The 18082-nt window shown below is 43.0% G+C and overlaps 3 protein-coding genes across 12 annotated transcripts in view; 2 read left to right on the top strand and 1 right to left on the bottom strand.

Moving 5' to 3' along the window:
• The window catches only part of WDR33 (WD repeat domain 33), a 72025-nt gene extending 60513 nt beyond the window's left edge, over positions 1-11512 (top strand). The window contains exons 18-23 of the mRNA XM_064457250.1: positions 2166-2268; positions 2553-3015; positions 6614-6780; positions 6901-6993; positions 7825-8010; positions 10863-11512. Of these exons, the coding sequence (XP_064313320.1) occupies positions 2166-2268; positions 2553-3015; positions 6614-6780; positions 6901-6993; positions 7825-8010; positions 10863-11095 (1245 nt within the window). The 3' untranslated portion in view covers positions 11096-11512. The remainder of the gene's footprint in view (positions 1-2165; positions 2269-2552; positions 3016-6613; positions 6781-6900; positions 6994-7824; positions 8011-10862) is intronic.
• SFT2D3 (SFT2 domain containing 3) lies at positions 1410-16926 on the bottom strand. Of its 9 annotated transcripts, none has more exons than XR_010373846.1 (5): positions 14611-16926; positions 11532-11768; positions 10586-10688; positions 6850-6970; positions 1410-3122 (listed from the first exon to the last, which is right to left on the bottom strand). XR_010373846.1 is itself a non-coding variant. In XM_064457256.1 (1 exon), the coding sequence occupies exon 1, from the start codon at positions 15832-15834 to the stop codon at positions 15055-15057; it is 780 nt and encodes a 259-aa protein (XP_064313326.1). In that variant the 5' UTR covers positions 15835-16926; the 3' UTR covers positions 13668-15054. The 9 variants fall into 9 exon arrangements, 1 of the variants encoding a protein (XP_064313326.1); XR_010373842.1 differs by lacking the exon at positions 1410-3122 and adding an exon at positions 12823-12877 and having other exon boundaries at positions 3134-6970; XR_010373845.1 differs by lacking the exon at positions 1410-3122 and adding an exon at positions 3134-6802 and having other exon boundaries at positions 6894-6970.
• A 596-nt stretch (positions 16927-17522) lies between these two features.
• Positions 17523-18082, top strand: part of LIMS2 (LIM zinc finger domain containing 2) — a 43434-nt gene continuing 42874 nt past the window's right edge. For both annotated transcript variants that reach the window (XM_064457254.1, XM_064457253.1), the window contains exon 1: positions 17523-17623. In XM_064457254.1, the coding sequence (XP_064313324.1) occupies positions 17613-17623 (11 nt within the window). In that variant the 5' untranslated portion in view covers positions 17523-17612. The remainder of the gene's footprint in view (positions 17624-18082) is intronic.

Raw genomic sequence — 18082 nt, 5'->3', positions numbered from 1 at the left:
AGATACGCCAGTACCATGGAGCAGGTGCACCCTGCTGCACCAGCTTATCTGACTTGTGCAGAACCTCAGCCCGTGTTGGGAAATCCTTGAGCCAACAGTGGAGGGGGTGCGAGGTGCTCCAGATGTATCCGCCTTGAGGTGCAGGGTGTGCAAGGCCATTTTTAGCTTTTAGTATGATATCTCCTTCTGAGCTGTACGTACTTGTTTTTCAGTTTCAAGCCCAGTTTGGGGCCCGAAGTGTATTTTGAAATGAAAGGCATGTGAAAATTCAGTGTTACAGCTCTGTCTTCCTATCTTGACAAAGCATGATTTGTTTGGAATAGAGGTTTTTGCCAAATCCTACGAAAACCCATTTAGTGAGTGCTAAAAACTGCTGCTTTGGTTAAACACTAGTGGCATAAATTTAAGAAGTTCAATAAAGTTTATTGGAAGTAAGCATATGCTAAATAGGAGGAGTCATGGAACTCCAGTTGGGTTTTGGTCAAGAATGGCAGAAGCACCACGGTAGCTAGATCAGGGAATTTATTCGTTCTGGATTCAAGTCAACATTTAGTCACTAGGAAAGTATTTGGGGGGGTGGGGAAGACATGACAGATTAATAGGCATTGGACCAGGCCTTTTATTTTGGTGCTTTTTCCCCCCCAAAGTCCTTACAAAATTACTTGATGCAAATGTAATGTTAATAGCATATACTTGTGTGCTTTTTTGTATTTATCACCTATATTGCAGTTGAATATGTTTAATTTAAAACCAGTATTTCAGGATACAATGGAGAAAGCACACAAATAAACTTATTGCTTCTCTGCAACTAGGAAAAAAAGGTAGTGTTTCTCAAATACTTGTAGAGCATGAAAATTATTTGATTCATAGAGAAGTTGAGTGTAATTATGAGTACAATGACAGTGATGGAGTATAGGTTTTTAAGTATTTACAAGCTACCTGCAGTCTGGAGGGTTTTTTACAAGCCAATGTGAAGGCCAAGTCTAAACCGTATCTGTTAGACATGTCTAGAAAAAAAATATTGTATTTAGGGTTTTCTCGTATGGGTTTTGGGTTGGGTTTTTTTGTGTGTGTGTGATGTCAACATAAAAAGGTTTTGTATAGCAGTCTTGCAAGTTTCTACTCTGTCTTGTTCAGTGATATATTTTTATTGCTGGATCTCACTGCTACAGTGTAAATTATGTATGTGCCCCCTTTTAGTTCCTGTCAAGTACAAACCCTAAATGATGACTTTTTGTCTAGCCTTTGCTGTTTAAAGGCAGAATTGGACAGTTCAACTACATTGTTTCCCAGCTAATGTTATCATAGTGGGTCCAGTGTAAAAGTGGCACCTGTAGAAATCTTTCATGGGTCTGTGATGGTAGCTGAAATTAAAGAACATTAAAATTCACAAAAAAAGAGAGAGAAAATAACAAAAAAGACTTGTATAAACTTTATTTTTTCTTTGGGATCATATAATTTACACAAACCTCTGCTCACTCTACTGTTTCTGCTTGAGAAAAGCAGGTGACTACAGCTTCTGCCTTCAGACCTGTCCTTGCTTAATAACCCATTAACAACTTGTCTCTTGGTGCTTAGCCAAGTATTAATACTTTCTTTTGATCCTAGAATTAGAATTAAGAAAAACAAACTTTGCCAGCATGTTAACATGGAAATCTGAGTTTCATTTTTAACAGTTTACAGAGTTTTACAGGAGAGGTTCTCTTATACCCCCTATACCAACATTCTTGATATTTTTATTTTTTTCATAGCTTCTTTTTTTTTTTTGTTTATTTCCAAAGGAAGTCTTTGGTCTATGCAGCTCTTTAACTGCATATAAATCAGTACCTGATATTTTTCAAACAAATATACACAGCTCCCTCATCTTCTCCAAGCAGCTAGAATATGAGTTTTATCATCTTTGGTTGTTACAGGTAAAATACTAGTCTTTGAAATGCTAAATTTCCTATAAAACTACATGTTTCTCAAACAGTGACTGAAAAGCATTACTGACGTGACTGAAAAATTAGGCTGAAGCAACTGGAAAATGAACTGTTTCTATTGTAAGACCTGTGAAGATGCAGTCTTTATGTAAAGAAAATTCTTTTGCCCCCTTACAAAATGCTTAAAAGCAAAAATACTCACACATGGCAAGTCACATTGCTTTTCTTATTATGTGCTTGTAGGATGGACAGAACCCAGGTCCTCCACCACTGATACCAGGACTGGGGCAGCAGGGAGGACAAGGTCGTCTTGGCCCTCACAACCAAGGACCTGGTCTTAATAAAGGTAATTAAATATGTTGTCTGTTCTTCTCTGAGTAATTCTCTTAAAAGAGGCTGTTCTAGTGTGGTGCCTCTAGACAGAAAAGGCTACAGCAGAGCACAGGGCCTTGGCTGAGAGGAAAGCCTTCTGCAGGCTAAGGCTGGAATATAGAGAAAAGGTTTTTCCCAAAAAAAATTATTTAATGTGAAATGTATGGTGTATGCTTTGTAGAACTGTACAAACTAAAAGCATCCTAGAGAGTTTTTAGAAAACGTTACAGAAATCTGCTATGATTTTTTCCCCTCAAGGTGACTCCCGTGGCCCACCAAACCATCACATGGGCCCTCTCTCAGATAGAAGGCACGACCAGAACAGTGGTGGTCCTGATCATGGGCCTGAGAGAGGGTTGTTTCGAGGTGGCCAGGAGTGGGGTGATGGTAGAGACAGCAGGGGCATGCCAGATAGACGAGGACCTCACCCAGATTTCCATGATGACTTTGATCGACCAGATGACTTCCGTGACGACTTCCATCCAGATAAGAGATTTGGCCATCGATTACGGGAATTTGAGGGGAGAGGAGGGCCACCATTGCAAGACGAAAAATGGAGACGAGGTGGACCTGGGCCTCCCTTTCCTCCTGATCACAGGGAATTTGAAGGAGGGGGTTCAAACCGTGGGCCTCCTGGTGCTTGGGAAGGACGGAGACCTTCAGATGATAGATATCCACGGGATCCTGACGATGCACGGTTCCGAGGAAGACGAGATGAGAGGTAAGAATAAATTTACTAATCTTCTCTGGGTTAAAGGGTAAATGGAGGGAACTCTTTCTTCCTGGCTTCCTTTTCATTAAGGAGTCTATCTGTTTCAGATTTATAAACTGGAAACCAATAAGGAAATGAAAACTTTAATATACCTTGAGTATAGAGTCCATAAAAATCATTCAGTAATAGAAGAAAACTTGAAAAATGGTCATTGTACACAGCAGCTTCCGTGTCTTTAAACAGTAAGTAAAGAGAAGGGAGGAAATTTGTAGAGAAGATCCAGTGACACAGGATGAAGATTTGAGACCGTTTTGATGAAAATTGAGAGGAAACTTGAAGGTTAAAGTGACAAACTTTTGAACACTAGAAGTGGATTTTGAGACTTTGTCTCCAGTCACAAACTACAGCATGACTGTAGAATGAAATGTAATATACCTGTAAGGAGTGGGAACAGTGATCCCTACTATCAAATATAAGGGGCAGAGCTACAGCATCTGTTGGACTGTTGAGACTATTTTCTCATGTTTTTGCTTGTAGAAATTTTATTTCTCTTTCTGACTTATTTCTTAATGCCAAGCAAAGAACTCAAAAATAATCTAACTTACAGCAATGTCCATGCCATTGCTCACAATTTCCAACTAAATCACAAAGGGATGAATTTGCTTCTAGTTACCAGTATAAATATGGAGGAGTTACACTAAGTCAGCAAGATTAACTGTCATCAGAATTGCTCCAGATTCATGCTAGTTTAACTGAGTTAAATTTGGCCTCCAAGGTCTAAGCCTCTCACTGACCACCAACTCTATATGTATAAGAACATGTACTTGTACAAATATATTGTGGTCTCCACATAATGTGAATTTTCTGTGTTTTAGTTGCCTTTTTAATAATTTTCTTACATTCCTTTTACTTTGCATCTATACAGCTCTTCTTTTAGCTGTTTTCTACCTAGCTCTGTAAAGATGTACCTTCCTTTTGTGTGAAGAGTATGAAAAGAAATGAACAGTAACTAAAAAAAGGTAACAATTAAAGCCATTTAAAAAAAAGTAAAAATAGAGGGAATCCAAGCTGAATGGCCTGCATTATAGAATTCTAAAAGACACAGCAGACAACACTTTTAGAAGCTCAGTAGAGATTTTCAAAGCTTATATTGGAAATGCTTAGGGACTGGAAAATATTTGATGATGATCCTGACTTTTAAAAAGGTTTCAGGAAGAGTCCAAAAACCCTGTGACCTGTAAATCTGACTTAGGAACTAAGAAGAGTCTATTTGTCAGAGTACAAGTGTTTGTACAGAGTTTGGTTTAAAAGGAATCAGCACAGGGGTATAAAAGGCTTATTGTGCTGGCAAGCTTAATGAATTCCTGTGAATGAAGGTGAATTAGGTGCCATTTACTGCAGATGCTGAGGTGAACTTAAGAATCCCAACCACTCATTTAGCTGACTTGGTTTGGAATTTAGATTTTAACTGGTTTGATCAAGCATGACAGGGAAGTGCGTGTATGTGGGTTTCTCTCTAATTTCCCATCCTTTTCATCCCTGTCCTGTTCTTACTCTACCTTGTGCACATCAACATGATGCTTCTACCGCAGAGATCTGACTCTTCCTGCCTGCTAATCTGCACAGTGTTGTAGTTATGTGCATTAAGGTCCTAGGCCTCAAGGAAGAAGATCTGAGAGCAGTCAAACAGGAACTGAGCCCTATGCAAGGCAGGGTTTTACATGTGACTGATACGAAAAAGTGAAAAAGGATATACATAACACAATATTAGGAGTTGTGGTTATGTCAGGTATAGGTATGACAGATTTCAGAACTAAACTGTGTCCATAATGTTGCCTGGAAACAAAAGGAAAGGCCCTATTCCTGCTAGCCATAGGACCTTGTGTTGCAAGTCTTGGTAATTTACAAGCTACGCAGAATCACACCATGTCAGTATTAAAATGGGAGGCCCTCTAAAGAACATCTAGAGGACCGTGCTGTTTCAAGGCTGAACAATATTGCTATGTGGTTATTTGAACCATTTGTACCTGAAACTGTTCAGTTTGTTTCCCAAAATCATCCAGGTTAATGTAAAATGGTTCATTGTCCATACACAGCACTCCCTCCATCCACTGTTGTACCTATACAGGCACAGCAGCCTCCTCTCTGTATTGTGTTTGTTTTCTGGGAGGTGGAGACAGACCTATTGTTTTTAATTAAAAAAAAAAAAATGTAAAAGTTTAAAAATATTGTATTGTGTTATGACTACTGTTAAAATATTTAAATTTGTAATTAAAAGGTTAATGTTGTTAAAATTCTAAATAAAAGTATCTAAAGTTTTGCTTGTAATAGGATGCACTGTGTCGTTAATGAGCTGGGGAAGGGGATGTTGCACAAAGCCAACACAATCTGAGTATTACGGTGGTTACAGTTTGGCCAGTGTGGAACTGGGAAGTGAGGGGAGGCGGGGGGCATCAGTGTGAATGGGCAAAGAGTGCTGCACAATATCTGTTCTGTCACTGAGGGGTGGGCAGGAGCAGTGTGTGGGGTCGCACCGTTGAGGACTCCTGAACCAGTGTGCCTGCACCACCTAAACATCTCACCTGTGCTTGCACAGAAACTGGGCTGTAAACTGAGACAATCGTAACAACTGCTGCTAGTGCGCACTTTTGGAGTTGCACTAATACGCAGAATATATATGCACTTTTACAAGCACTCCAAGTGTTTACACTGGTAACGTAAAAAACCAAAACTGCTAGTATTCATGCAGCCATCTATAGGCTTACCTGAAACAGCACTCCCAGTTCATTACGAACAATTCTCTCTGAAGATCTGTTAAAACCCCAGTGCGATACTGGAGGAGCTATACTCATTTAAGATTTGATGCAGAAGGCAATCATACCAAATTACTGAAGGTGCCATGGTGCTTACTAGAAGGAAATTATCAACTTTAGTGTCATAACTACATTTTGCAAAACAAAATTCTTCATTATTGCAGCTGGATAAACTGCTCTTCAGGTTGTAGAATGCCACTGTGCACACTGTTCAGCAATCACCATCCCTACAGAGCCAAGTGCAGTCTAGATTCATTTGCTAAAATTGTAAACTTAGAAGAATGGAGAAAAAAAAGAGAATGTTCTAGCAAAAGAATCCCAAATCAATAGGAATGAGATACTGGAGTGTTTTGTTATAGCCATGACTCTCATAGATTGTATTTTTTCAGTTTGTTTTTATCACTAAAATGGAAGGGGAAAGTAAGACCACTGCAGTTAAGGGCAATTCACTTATACTTTTCCTTACCTTACCTTATATGTCATCACTCACTGACTGGGTTTTTCCCCCCTTTTCATTTAATGAACACAATATATTTGACAATATTTTTCTTGTATGAAAAACTGACACAATCAACAGAAGGAAATATGAGGGAAAACTATAAAAATGAATAAACGAAGTGCTTGAAGGCAGATGAACTGTCTTCCACCTACAAATCCTATTCTAGTAGCTGTATGTGCTCTAGTGTTAAGTAAAACAGTTCAGGAATTAGTTGATTATTAAACTGAAGCTGACTCAAATTCATCAATCTAAATTCTGCCTAAAAACCACGCTTGTCCCATGTTCTTTCTTGTAGCTTCAGAAGAGGAGGACCCTCGAGACATGAGGGCCGGGGTCCCAGGGGGAGAGATGGCTTTCCTGGCCCTGAAGATTTTGGGCCAGATGACACTTTTGACTCTCCAGATGAAAACTCAAGAGGAAGGGACCATGGTGTTCGGGGGCGAGGTCGTGGTGCTCTTAGAGGTGAGGGGAACATTATTCCACACTGAAACGCAAGGATAAGGAAGCAAAGATATTTCTTGGGCAAATTACAGTATACAATGTCGCTTCTCACTCCTGTCCCCTGCATCTCTTACTGCTCAGGAGGCCGGAAGGGTTTACTTCCTACTCCAGATGAATTTCCACGCTTTGAAGGAGGGCGGAAACCAGAATCCTGGGATGGAAACAGAGAACCAGGTAAAAAATTTGGTGAGGTTTGTTTTAGATAATAGACTTCTACAATATAACCACTTACAAAACATTTTTTTTAAAAATCACCTCTCTTTCCTGTACCTCATATGCTTGTTACCAGTCTTTTACCATGTGAAAAGCAAGATATAGTTCTTCAGACTTATAAATTTAGGAAAAAATTAACTATACAGAATTTAACTGGCTCTAAATGCAACTGTCTTGCTGAACAAAAAATTATTGTGGTCTCAAAGTCTTAAGTTGAATTCTTGTACAGCCCAGAATTGCCTATTGTTGTTACCTGGAGAATGACTGAAGCATATTTTGTGGGTGGGTTTTATTGAGATGTATATTAATGTCAATAGTAATCTTTCTCTTGGATGGCATCTTATCTATTGTTTGTAAAAATAATGTTTTCAGCTGCAGGGTCTGACAGCTTATTAGTATTTGCATTTGTGTTACTAATGGCAACTGTGGGGCAAAACTGAGTTTTAGAACGTCAGGGAGAAAACGAGCACAAATGACTCATGAATAAAAGATGTGATTGTCTCTAAAATACATGAAAATATTTTATACTGAAAAGAACACTTTAGATCTGTCACTTCTTTCTTTCCCATCATCTTTTAAACCTGGTTTACCTTTAGCTTTCTTACAACTTATTCATCTAATGTTTGCTTGCTTGCCTGTTAGGATGGGGGGAGGAAGCTTTATGTAATTTTAACTTAAAATTGCATGCCAAATAGCGTGGAAAGTACATAAATTTATGTGACTACCTCCAGAAATGAGGAATAGTGCTCAGATGAACATTACTTAATATCTGGTTTTTCTCTTCATGCTCAGGTTCCCGTCCAGATCACCCTCCTCACGATGGGCATTCTCCAGCTAACAGAGAACGTTCTTCTTCGCTCCAGGGCATGGACATGGCCTCATTGCCACCACGTAAACGTCCCTGGCATGATGGACCAGGGACCTCTGACCACAGAGAAATGGATGCTCCAGGTGGACCCCCAGAGGAGAGGGGCAAAGGTAAAAACCCCCCTGTATTGAAAACCTCATGTAAAACAGGTACATTTTTCAACCGTAGGCTTATCCAGAATTCCTTATCTGTTAGAGGGGATAAAGCTGAACTGGTGAATATTTCATCTTGCCAGCTGTGAAGCTTAAGACCAATCTTATAGGAATGTAAGAACAGAGGGATTTTCTGGGACATCAAATCCACAGCTTCTCTCCAGCATCATATAATCCTCTTCTTTATTACCCTGTTCAGAAGCAGTTAGTTTTTTGCTCCCTGTTACTCCAGTTGGAAAACTCACCAAGAGCTTTTTTCACTCGTAATTTTCAGAATAGTTATTTGTTAATATTCATGCTTGTGCTAGCATCCTTTAACTCAAATACCTTTCCTGTCTCAGCCTTCATTCTGTTGGACTCAATGAACCCTCACTTTTTCTAAGTCTTTCCTTATGAGTTCTGTACTTTTAAGAGCGTAAGCAAGGCCATCCATGATCAGACTAGAAGTCCATAAAGCTCAGTAGTTTGTCTTCAACAGTAGCCAGTAACACGTATTGAGGGAAGACTGTTAAGAACACACTCAGTCCGTAGTGACGTGTCCCTGAAATGCTCTTTAAACCTATGAAGATCAGTGACTTACTGAATTATTTTTATATTTAATGGCTTTTGACAGTGACTTTTTGTGTGCTTCTCTAATTGCTTTAATAATCATATAAACTTTTGACATCCACATCATCTGCGGACAGAGCTCTAAAACTTAATTGCTGTAGACTACACTTTAAAAAAAAAAAAGGAAGGAAAATGTTTTTCTCATCTCAAGCCTATTGTTTACTTATTTCATTCGATGATGTCTTGTTTTAATTGGAACACTTGAAAGTTGGTTCCTGTTATTTCTGAATGCCATCTCTGACTGCATCAAACTCTTCCATTTCCAACATGAACTAGCTCTTCTCCAGGTTAGAGCTCTGATCTCTTTAGTTGTTCTCTCCGGAAAGTTGTTCTGTATCTTTTACTATCCTTACTATTTTCAATTTTAATTTATCCTTTTGTAAATTAAACAGGGTAACTATGAATTGCATACACTATTAAAGATGTGGTTTAACTATGGATTTCTACAGTTCACTTGGGTTTGTTCTGTTTTCTCCATTCTTTCCTAATAGCTCCTGATGTCAGATTTCCCCTCTTTAACTACTAAACAGTCAGTCACATGGTGCTGCCATGCAACTAACTACTGTAACCCACAAAATACATTCTTTTGGAGTTAGCATCTGGTTCAGAGCCTATTACTGTGTATGCCATTTCCACAGTCATCCTATTAGCCTTGCACCAGTTCTTGATCCTTTTTCTTCTTACGACTCTCAGGGTTGCCGTTGTCTTTTTTTAATGCCGTCTTTTTTTTTAATGTCATCTTTTTTTTTTTTTTTTAACATCGTCTCTTTTTTTTTTTTTTAATGCCATCTCTTCTGTGTTTTTAATGCCCTTCTATTGACTACCCACTGTTAGGTAATGATCAGTGACAGAGATCCTTCTCAGTTGCTTCCAAATGCTGAAATTTTTGTTGTTAGACTTCTACTGCACAGTTTTGTCTTTGAAGCCACTGAATTTCATTCCACTTCTCTTACCGTTGTCCTGAAGTTCACATAGTTTTAACTGTATGCCTCTCTGTCCTCCTCTGCATGGACTGTTTTTCCAGTATTGTATTAACAGCAGGTTTTATCATTCATTCACAGATGTTTTTAATAAAACCCTGCTGGTAAACTCCCTCTGTATCAATATTTTTCCTTTCAAAACTGTATACTATGATTCTCATTTAGCCAGCATCTTATCAATTCTGTAAGGATTCCTTCTCCAGCTTCAACAATAATTTGTGATAACGCTATCAGATTCTTTATTGAAGTCAAAACAATAGTTAAGTACCACACTTCTTGTGCCTAGACAACTCATTAATGTAACAAAGAAAGTTTAGAAAAAAATGGCAGAAAGCCTGATAAACAAAACACGAACAATACTTTTTCATATGTCTGTAGCACCTTCAGTTGTATTGGTAAAGTCATTTGAAGATTAGAACTTCATGAATTATGAACTCTATGAAACAATTTGTTCTCTATTTTACACAGAAACAAGCAGAGTTAACAAAAAAATTACTAAAGTGGAGCAAAAATACCCTAATTTAGTTGTAGCACCTGTCCATAAAGTACTGTTACCATTAATTTTTTCCAAAATACTGCTTGTTATTTTGAGCTACTGACTTCGGGGGGGTTTATGTTAATTTAAATATAAATACTAAAAAAGATCTGTGAGAAGTATAAACTCCAGTTCCTGGCAGTAAGAGCTCATGTAGTTTATGCTCCTGGGTAGTAGTAAAACAGAGCATTTTCCCATTATTTCTAGAAAAAAAAACAAAACGTCACTCAATGTCTTCATAACCAACCTCAACTGACTGACCCATCAGTGCAATGTCCCTCTTTAGGGGGGAAAAAAAAAAGTATTTTGCAATAAAAATATACAGAGAAAGACAGATGGTGTTAAAGCATAAGAATCAGGTATGCCTGGCAGTTTTGAGGATACTGTGACTATCACTGATCTAACTTACTTCATTCAAGTGATTGTCGACTGTATCAGAGATAATCTCCTTTAATTCCCAGGGAATTGCTTGATTGCTGTCCATCTTCTGGGCTGTAGTGGAGACACTTAATCTATGTTAAAAAAAAAAAATCATATAGAGGGAGGAGGCATAAAAATAACAGGTCTCAATTACATTTGATCTGTGAATGATAATACCACAGAAGAACTAGCTAAATATATGGTGTGTCTGAGAAGAAGCATGGCTTAGACTTCAACAACAGTAACTGATTATGCTTCATTTTTAGGAAGAGGAAATTCAGGACCTTCACAGAGAGCGCCAAAATCTGGAAGATCTAGTTCTTTAGATGGAGACCATCACGATGGATTCCACAGGGATGAAGCTTTTGGTGGAGGCCCTGCAGGAGGCAATAACCCTTCTCGAGGAGGAAGGAGTGGAAGTAATTGGGGAAGAGGAAATAACATGAACTCTGGTCAGTCAAGAAGAGGATCATCTAGGGGTGGTGGAAGAGGCCGATAGAAGAGGCTTTGACTGGGTCACACCCAGTCCTTGCTGGACAACATTTATATAGATTGCTACTCTGGACTCAAAAGTAACCATGCAACACCACAAACCTGGACTCATAACTGCGATAAATGCATTAGTTCCTAACAAGGATCTTTTCCTAGATCAATCAACTGTGACTAGCTGCAATATTGTAGCTAGCTTTCTGTTTTGTCCTCTCCACCCCTTTTCCTCATCTTCTTTTACCTACTTTGTTTTGTGAAGAGCTGGAATTTTTTTAAAGTGGTGTAAGACATGGAGCACCTCAACAGATTTCAGTTCACCTCCAGACAGAAAGTTGTTTCTATATGTACAGTTTGTCAGAAGAGTTATGTTGTTTTTGTATGAATACAGAATGTAATTTGCTCAAAAATTAACAAAAAATCAACACAGTGTGTGATTCTTTACTCACCTCTAACTATAAAGAGGGTTGTCTTTAGGCAAACTTGTGTATCACATGGAGCAACAGAACTACCTCCTGAAATCTCAACCCTTTAAAATACTAATAGCTCATTCCTAGTTTTCTGGTTTATCATGTGTAGAGGACTTTCATTTTCACCTTTAGCCACAGCTGTCTACAGATTACAAGTGGTGCTGACGTTAAAATTCCAAAACACGGGAAATCACCGCTGCTTGCTAGTCTACCGTCCTGAAAGAGAAAAATGTGGAACATGATTTAGAAAGAAGTTGTCATAGATATAGCATGAGTTACAACCTGGACTGGTAGCAAAATAGACATCTGACAAATACTGTCAGTCTACCCTTCACCTGGCCAAGTCAAATATTTTTGTTCAAAACAGCATCTGTTCATAGAAATTGAGGAAGAACAAAGTTTAGCAGCTTGATTAATATGGATACATATGTTTTACAATGGTTGTAGGATGCATTGCTTAAAGATATGGGTGTTCAGTAGAGTCTGGTGCATTCAAATGCTGAAGTGCAAACCTCAATAGCTGATCACTTTCATCTTAATATTTTTAAAGGATTTTCTTCTTTAGGATATTGTTTCCTAGTTTTACTAGGGGAGGAGGGGTTATTCCCATTTCCCACAATAAAGTGGCTTACAACTATAAGTTTCTGTCTTCCCCATAAATCATTCATATTAATCATCTCCAGTCACCAGGTTCAAAAGGCTCCTTTAATACCTAAAGCCTCAATGAAAATTTTATCATGTAAGTGCATATTCTAAAGCCAGCTCTCAGGAAGATTTTATGTTAAAAGTGTGGGATATAATGTATAATGAAAAGTATCACTACCATGCTTCCCTCCCCCCACCTTGAATTTCATGTTATAATATTCAGGATAATATGGCAATGTAGTTCTATAGCTGACAAGGCTACTGCAACAAGAGCAATACAGGGCAGCTATTTTATCTGGCTTGTCATACAGTCACATTTACTAAAGACTGGCTTAAGTCCTGATGACCTATCTTATTCAAAGAGATGAAAGCATAGATGCTTCACTGTTGTTCTCTTGGTTCAGTCACTAGTAGGGGTTTTTCTTCCTTAGTTTTTAATTTGTAGTGTATAAAATGGCACTTGGAAATTATAGTAACTAACTCTGATCATTAGCCTATAAAATCCTTGTCATGGGGCTCCAGGGAGACAGAATGGTTGTAAAGGAATTAACTAGGAAACAGCTGAGATGCACCTGGTATGACACAGTTTATCCTTTGAGGGGAAGAAAAAAAAATTGCTTTTTACCTCTGAGGAAGGGCTTTGGTCACTACTGGTATACGTCTGGGAGTTAGGATCTATCCTGAAGTTGTAATGATAAATACAAATGATGCAATCATTAGGAAAGGGGAAAGCTTGCCCCCCCCCCCTTTTTTCCTGTTTTTAAACAAGCTGAATGCATGTTTAAAGGGCTGAAAGTTACTTTTGTCTAATAGTTAAGACTATGTGATTTAGAGGATGAGCTTTAGTCCTTAATTAAACCACAGTCCCTACCAAAACAAGTTAGAAGAGTGCACCTAAAAACAGGAAATGTAGCTTTCCCTATCTAGACAAAAGGGAGTATGTTTGTTTTTCCTCTGATGGTTGCTTAATTCCTTAAACCACTATGGTACCTGATGTTAAGTGATATTCTTCATTAAGGGGCAGCTTTTTTAAATTAAGATGTAAAATAGTCCACAATTACAGAATATACATAAGAAGGCATAAGAAAATTGCGTAATTAACTAGCTTTTGTATAAAATCTTAGAAGGTGACAGCATAGCAGGAAAGAGAGAAGCAGCAGCTTCCCAGTCCATGATACCATTATCCACTATTGCTGAAAATGGATAAAATTACTTAATGGGCATATACTTCTGTACTCTTCAGGTCAAGTCCTTTTACTAGTGCTGCATGTGGAATCCCTGTGCCCTACCTGCTCGGTTGTATCTCCACCTTGTCTAAGGTTTGTTTAATTTGATCCTGCTGTTACGAGTAAAGTTAATTGTATATACTATAGCTTAGAAGTTGTAAAAATGAAAACTAATTTAATGCTATTCAGATAGCTCTGATCTACATTTTTAAGGAAAAAAAAAAGTGACCATTAGTGGAATGTCTATACTGACATTTGGTACACAAATAGTTTTATTAAAACAATTTATGTACATTTAAGTACCCCCATTTAACAATTTCAGTTTCATTCAGAGGAAGAATTAGGTGAATATGCTAAACCCTAAGTAGCAATAGTAGATAAATATTGCAGTGTTTGGCTTTATTTTGTGTATGAAGCATGTGTACTCAGTGAGATACTCTTAGGCTCTGAGCAGGTTAGGCCTGGTAGTCCCATTCATCTGCAGTAGTGCGGCATACAGCCCAAGCTGAATTACCAAGCTCCCAGCACGGACCGTTAGCCTGAATTCAGCACCTTCCTAAGGCTGCTTAGTTTCTTCATCAAACCAGAGCTGTGCTAGCTGAAGCAGGCTCTAATTAGTAGCAAATCTATTTTTGAAGGTCATGCTGTGAAAACCAGGCAACTCCTGCCCAAGTTGTGACAGTAAAAAATACATATATTTGCTACCTTACCACTGCTGTAAGGTAACAATGCCTGCGAAGGCCAAGGCTCTTAACTAAGATTAGCACCTTTTATCCTGTCATTGTCATGGAAGGAAAAACTAGCCTTACAATTATGGGTAGTTTTTGTGACCCACAGACCCAGGGAAGTTTGTTTCACTTACTGGATGGTATTTTAAAGATTATTTTTTTAGAAAGAAATGCAGTTCAGCAGCACATAGTATTCATATTCACTGCTGGTCTGAGGTGCCTCATGGCTGCTCTATACAGCCACTGAAGTATGTGTTCAGAGTGTAGGGGTCGGCACAAAAATGGGTTAATAGCAGTTAAATATTTCTGAACATTCACCCCACACTTGATCAGATTTTGCTAAATTGTCTCTGTGTTTCAGCATTGGTCAGCCCTACGCACCTCAGCTGTAAGATACTTGCTTTTCACATAATGGGCAAGTCAATAATTACATTTCATCGGCTCTGTAAGCTCACTCACGTTTTGAAGTAGGCTGCAGCAGCCACATGGTCCTATACTGGAGGTAGGAAAGGGGGGTGCTGCCAGCTCCCACCCAGAGCAGGAGAGACTCCATACCATGGCTACCGAGCTGACTCTGCAATAAGGCAAAATCCCGTGCTCGGGGACGGCTCAGCAAGCTGGCACCCACACCACTACACCTGAACACAGCAAAACGAGTTTAGAGTCACTGCTGCCGTTCCCGGGTGCCAGCCGCTCCTTGTCTTGCTCAAGAATCGGCGAGGAAAACCCAGCAAGGGACTCGAAGGAGGTCAAGAGAAGCTGTCTGAGGCGGCGCCATCCTCATCCCCGTCCTCGGAGAGGTGATTTCGCGCCTCGGCTGGCGCCAGCTTGAGTCTCTCAGTCCTTTCGTCCGAGTCCCGCCGGCCTGCGGCCGGTCCTCCCCCCGTGGCGGCGGCACCGGGCTCACACCGGCAGGGCTTTGCCGCGGCGGCGCAGCGCAGCGCTGAGGAGGCTGCCCAGGCGCCGCAGGCCGGCGGCGCCCCCGGGTAGCGCGACCAGAAGCGCGGCGGCGGCAGCGCCCAGCTGGAGGGCAGCGCCCAGCGCCGTCAGGAGGGTGCTGCGCAGCCCCAGCGCCGCGTAGAGGGTGCCGCCGAGGGCGCCGAGATAGAGGAGGAAGCCGCGGTTGGGCTCCCGCAGCAGGCGGGAGGGCCCGCGCAGCAGGGCGGCGGCGCCCAGGGCGCAGAGGGAGCCGAGGGACCAGAGCAGCGCGAACTTGCGGGCGCGGAGCAGCAGCAGCGGGGCGTACAGCGCGGCCAGCCCGAAGCAGAGGGCGGCCAGCAGCAGGCACAGCCCGCTCCCCGCCAGCCGCTGCCAGCGCGACAGACCCGGCAGGCACGGGTCCGCCTCGGTCGCCCACGGCCAGTTCGACCCTGAGCTCAACACCGACCCGGGCACCGCCGCGGCGGGGGGGGCACCGCGGCCCGGTTGGAAGGGGTTCAGCGGGCCCAACCAGGCCCTCAAGCCGTCGCTCCCCGCCTCCTCCTGCGAGCAGCCGGCGCGCGGCGGCGCGGGGGCCGCAGTGGAGCTGCCGGTGGCAGCGGCCTTTGACTGCGCGAGGTACTCCTGCAACTGCCGGCCCAGATCCGCCATGGCGGAGCGAGGACCCCTCCCGGGCGCTACAAGAAGCCGCCCGCCACCCTCGCCGCCATCTTGTCGAGTAGCTGCATCCGGGTTACCGGCCATCTCCGAGCGGCCCGCCCTCGCGGGTGGGGGGGGCGCGCGTGCGCGCGGGGCTGAGGAGGGGAGGTAGGGAGAGCAGACCGCCCTTACCCTGTGGTATGCGGCGGGTGGTGTCAGCTTTGGGACTTGGAACTCGTAGCCTTAAAGGAAAGGCAGATTTGTTTGACAAAAATAGCGGGGAAGCCTGTCAGGCAGGAAGTACCAGGGGCGATCGGGGGGGTCATGTCGCAGCTGGAGGGGGAGCCCGCTTCAGCTGCTCCTCATGAAGCAACTGAAAGGGTTTGGCAGCTTACGGTTTCAGCAGCAGGAAAGAAGGTAATGCCACATTCAAAACGGAGACTGGTAAGAGAAAGATGATGTTTGAGATCACAGGTAGCCCCATGGGACGTCGCAGGCAAGAGGATGGTTCACCCAGGGTGATGGCCCAGTGGCTGAGAGATGGCTCAAGGCCGACTGCTGCCCTGTGCCACGGTCCCTCAGACACCCTTAGCAGCACCTGCAGCCTCCTCACATGCAGTCTAAGTAATCTCTGCTCTGTAAAGGAGAGCTGCAAGAGTAGAGATGTTACATGTTGGCACCCAGAAACCATTACAACGGGAGAGACTAGAGATGCAGGGGATGACTAAGAGCTTGTCTGTTTATTATTGTGCCCTCAGGCAAATCTGTTAAATCGTTGGCTGTTTGTTAGTCAGATTACTTATTACCCTTTCCTCAACTGTTAAACCAAAGTAAGAACATCTAACTCAGTTCTTCATCCTGGTTTAAATAGGTAATAAAAATATCAAACGCTAATTTAACCTGTATGATTCTAAATGTTTACTGCAGGGCTGAAAAATGAGATGTTTGGACACCAGGAAACAAAAAGAGCACAGAGCTTCCATTATCAGTCCTGACCTTGCAACAATATCCATAGCAATGGTGAGTCACATCATGCTAGGCTGCCTTACAAGATGCAAATAAAGTTTGAAATCGCTTTTAGTCGGAAGCTCCCTGTCCCGTTTGGTGTATCACTTCAGTATTGATACGTTATACATTGATAGTCAGAGAATATAAAATTCGTTTTAGTGCTCAGGACAAAGTTCGATCCATCATCGGCAAGAAAGGATTCGATGTTACTGAAAATGTCACACGTGGAAGTGTCCTCGTTAGGGGGCGCTACTCCTCTTGTTTTGCAGCAAAGGATGCCACTTAACCGCTTCCAGGTTAACTTAACGTCTTCCAGGCGTGTCTTCAGCTGCCCCGAGGGTAAAAGGCGCTGCGGAGCCGTCTGTCCCTCGCCTCGGAGGTGCGCAATGAGTGTAAATGTCTGCCGCGGCAGGCAGGAAGCACAGCTTCTTTGTTCACAGGAAAAAATGTTCTATCGATGAGGTGTGTCAGATACAACTGTACACCAGGTAACGGCTTCGTGATAAAGCCGTACCGCCACCGTTTCCCCTCTCCCTCCCGGCTAGTATTAGCTGCCCAAGCGTTACTACCAGGTGGGGCCGGGCAGTAGCCTCGGTGGCGGGGTGGGAGCCGTGCCCGGTGGAGGCGGGCCCGCTCCGCCACTTCGCTGTTCCGTATTTCTTTCCCTTTATAGGAAAAGTATGCGCGGGGCCGGGGGGGCCTGCCCTGAGTCACCGGGGGCTGGGGCTCCCGCCCACGCCTACGGGGCCCGGGCCGCCGCCGGGCCGGGGCGGGGTTTGTGCTGTCCACTGGGGCTAGAGCCGCTGCTCTGAATCGCTCATCCCGCCTGGTAGCCCCTCCGCCAAGAGCCCGGCGCCGGCCGGGGGCCCGCCGCCATGACGGGCAGGTAAGGCCGGGGAGGGGGGCACGCAGCCCGGCAGGGGAGGCCCGGGGAGCCCGGCCGGTAGGTGGGTGGGCGAGTGGGGGTCGGCCCCGTGCCCCGGCGCGCTGTCCCTGTGGCAGGCGGTGAAGGGTCGGGAACAACTCCTTTTTCCCCTGGGCGAAGCGGCGGCGTGCCCGGCAGGAAGCCGTCGGGAGAGAAGACGTTGTCCTCCTGTGAGGTTCAGGCGGAGCGCGGCGCGATGCGGCCGGGGGAGGCCGGCTCCCGCACCGCCCGCGGCTCCGTGCGATGGTGGAGTGGGAAACTTGACCTCGTGGAAGAGCTGCTCCGCTGTGCCGTAGCCCCGCACGGCGACACAGCGAAGGGCGGCGGGGAAGAGCAGAAACAGAGTTGGGAAGGAGCAGCTGTGAGTCTGAGTAGTGTCTGCCCAGCAGCCAGCCTCCCTGCAGCCGGGCGGCGTGGCTC

The sequence above is a fragment of the Phalacrocorax carbo genome, chromosome 7, assembly GCF_963921805.1.
Source record: "Phalacrocorax carbo chromosome 7, bPhaCar2.1, whole genome shotgun sequence".
NCBI lineage: Eukaryota > Metazoa > Chordata > Aves > Suliformes > Phalacrocoracidae > Phalacrocorax > Phalacrocorax carbo.
The sequence above is the reverse complement of the archived record's forward strand: the minus strand, read 5'-3'. Positions and strand labels throughout refer to the sequence as shown.

Coding starts and splice junctions, on each gene's coding strand:
- SFT2D3 (XM_064457256.1), bottom strand. CDS start 15,834: ATGGCCGGTAACCCGGATGCAGCTACTCGACAAGATGGCGGCGAGGGT.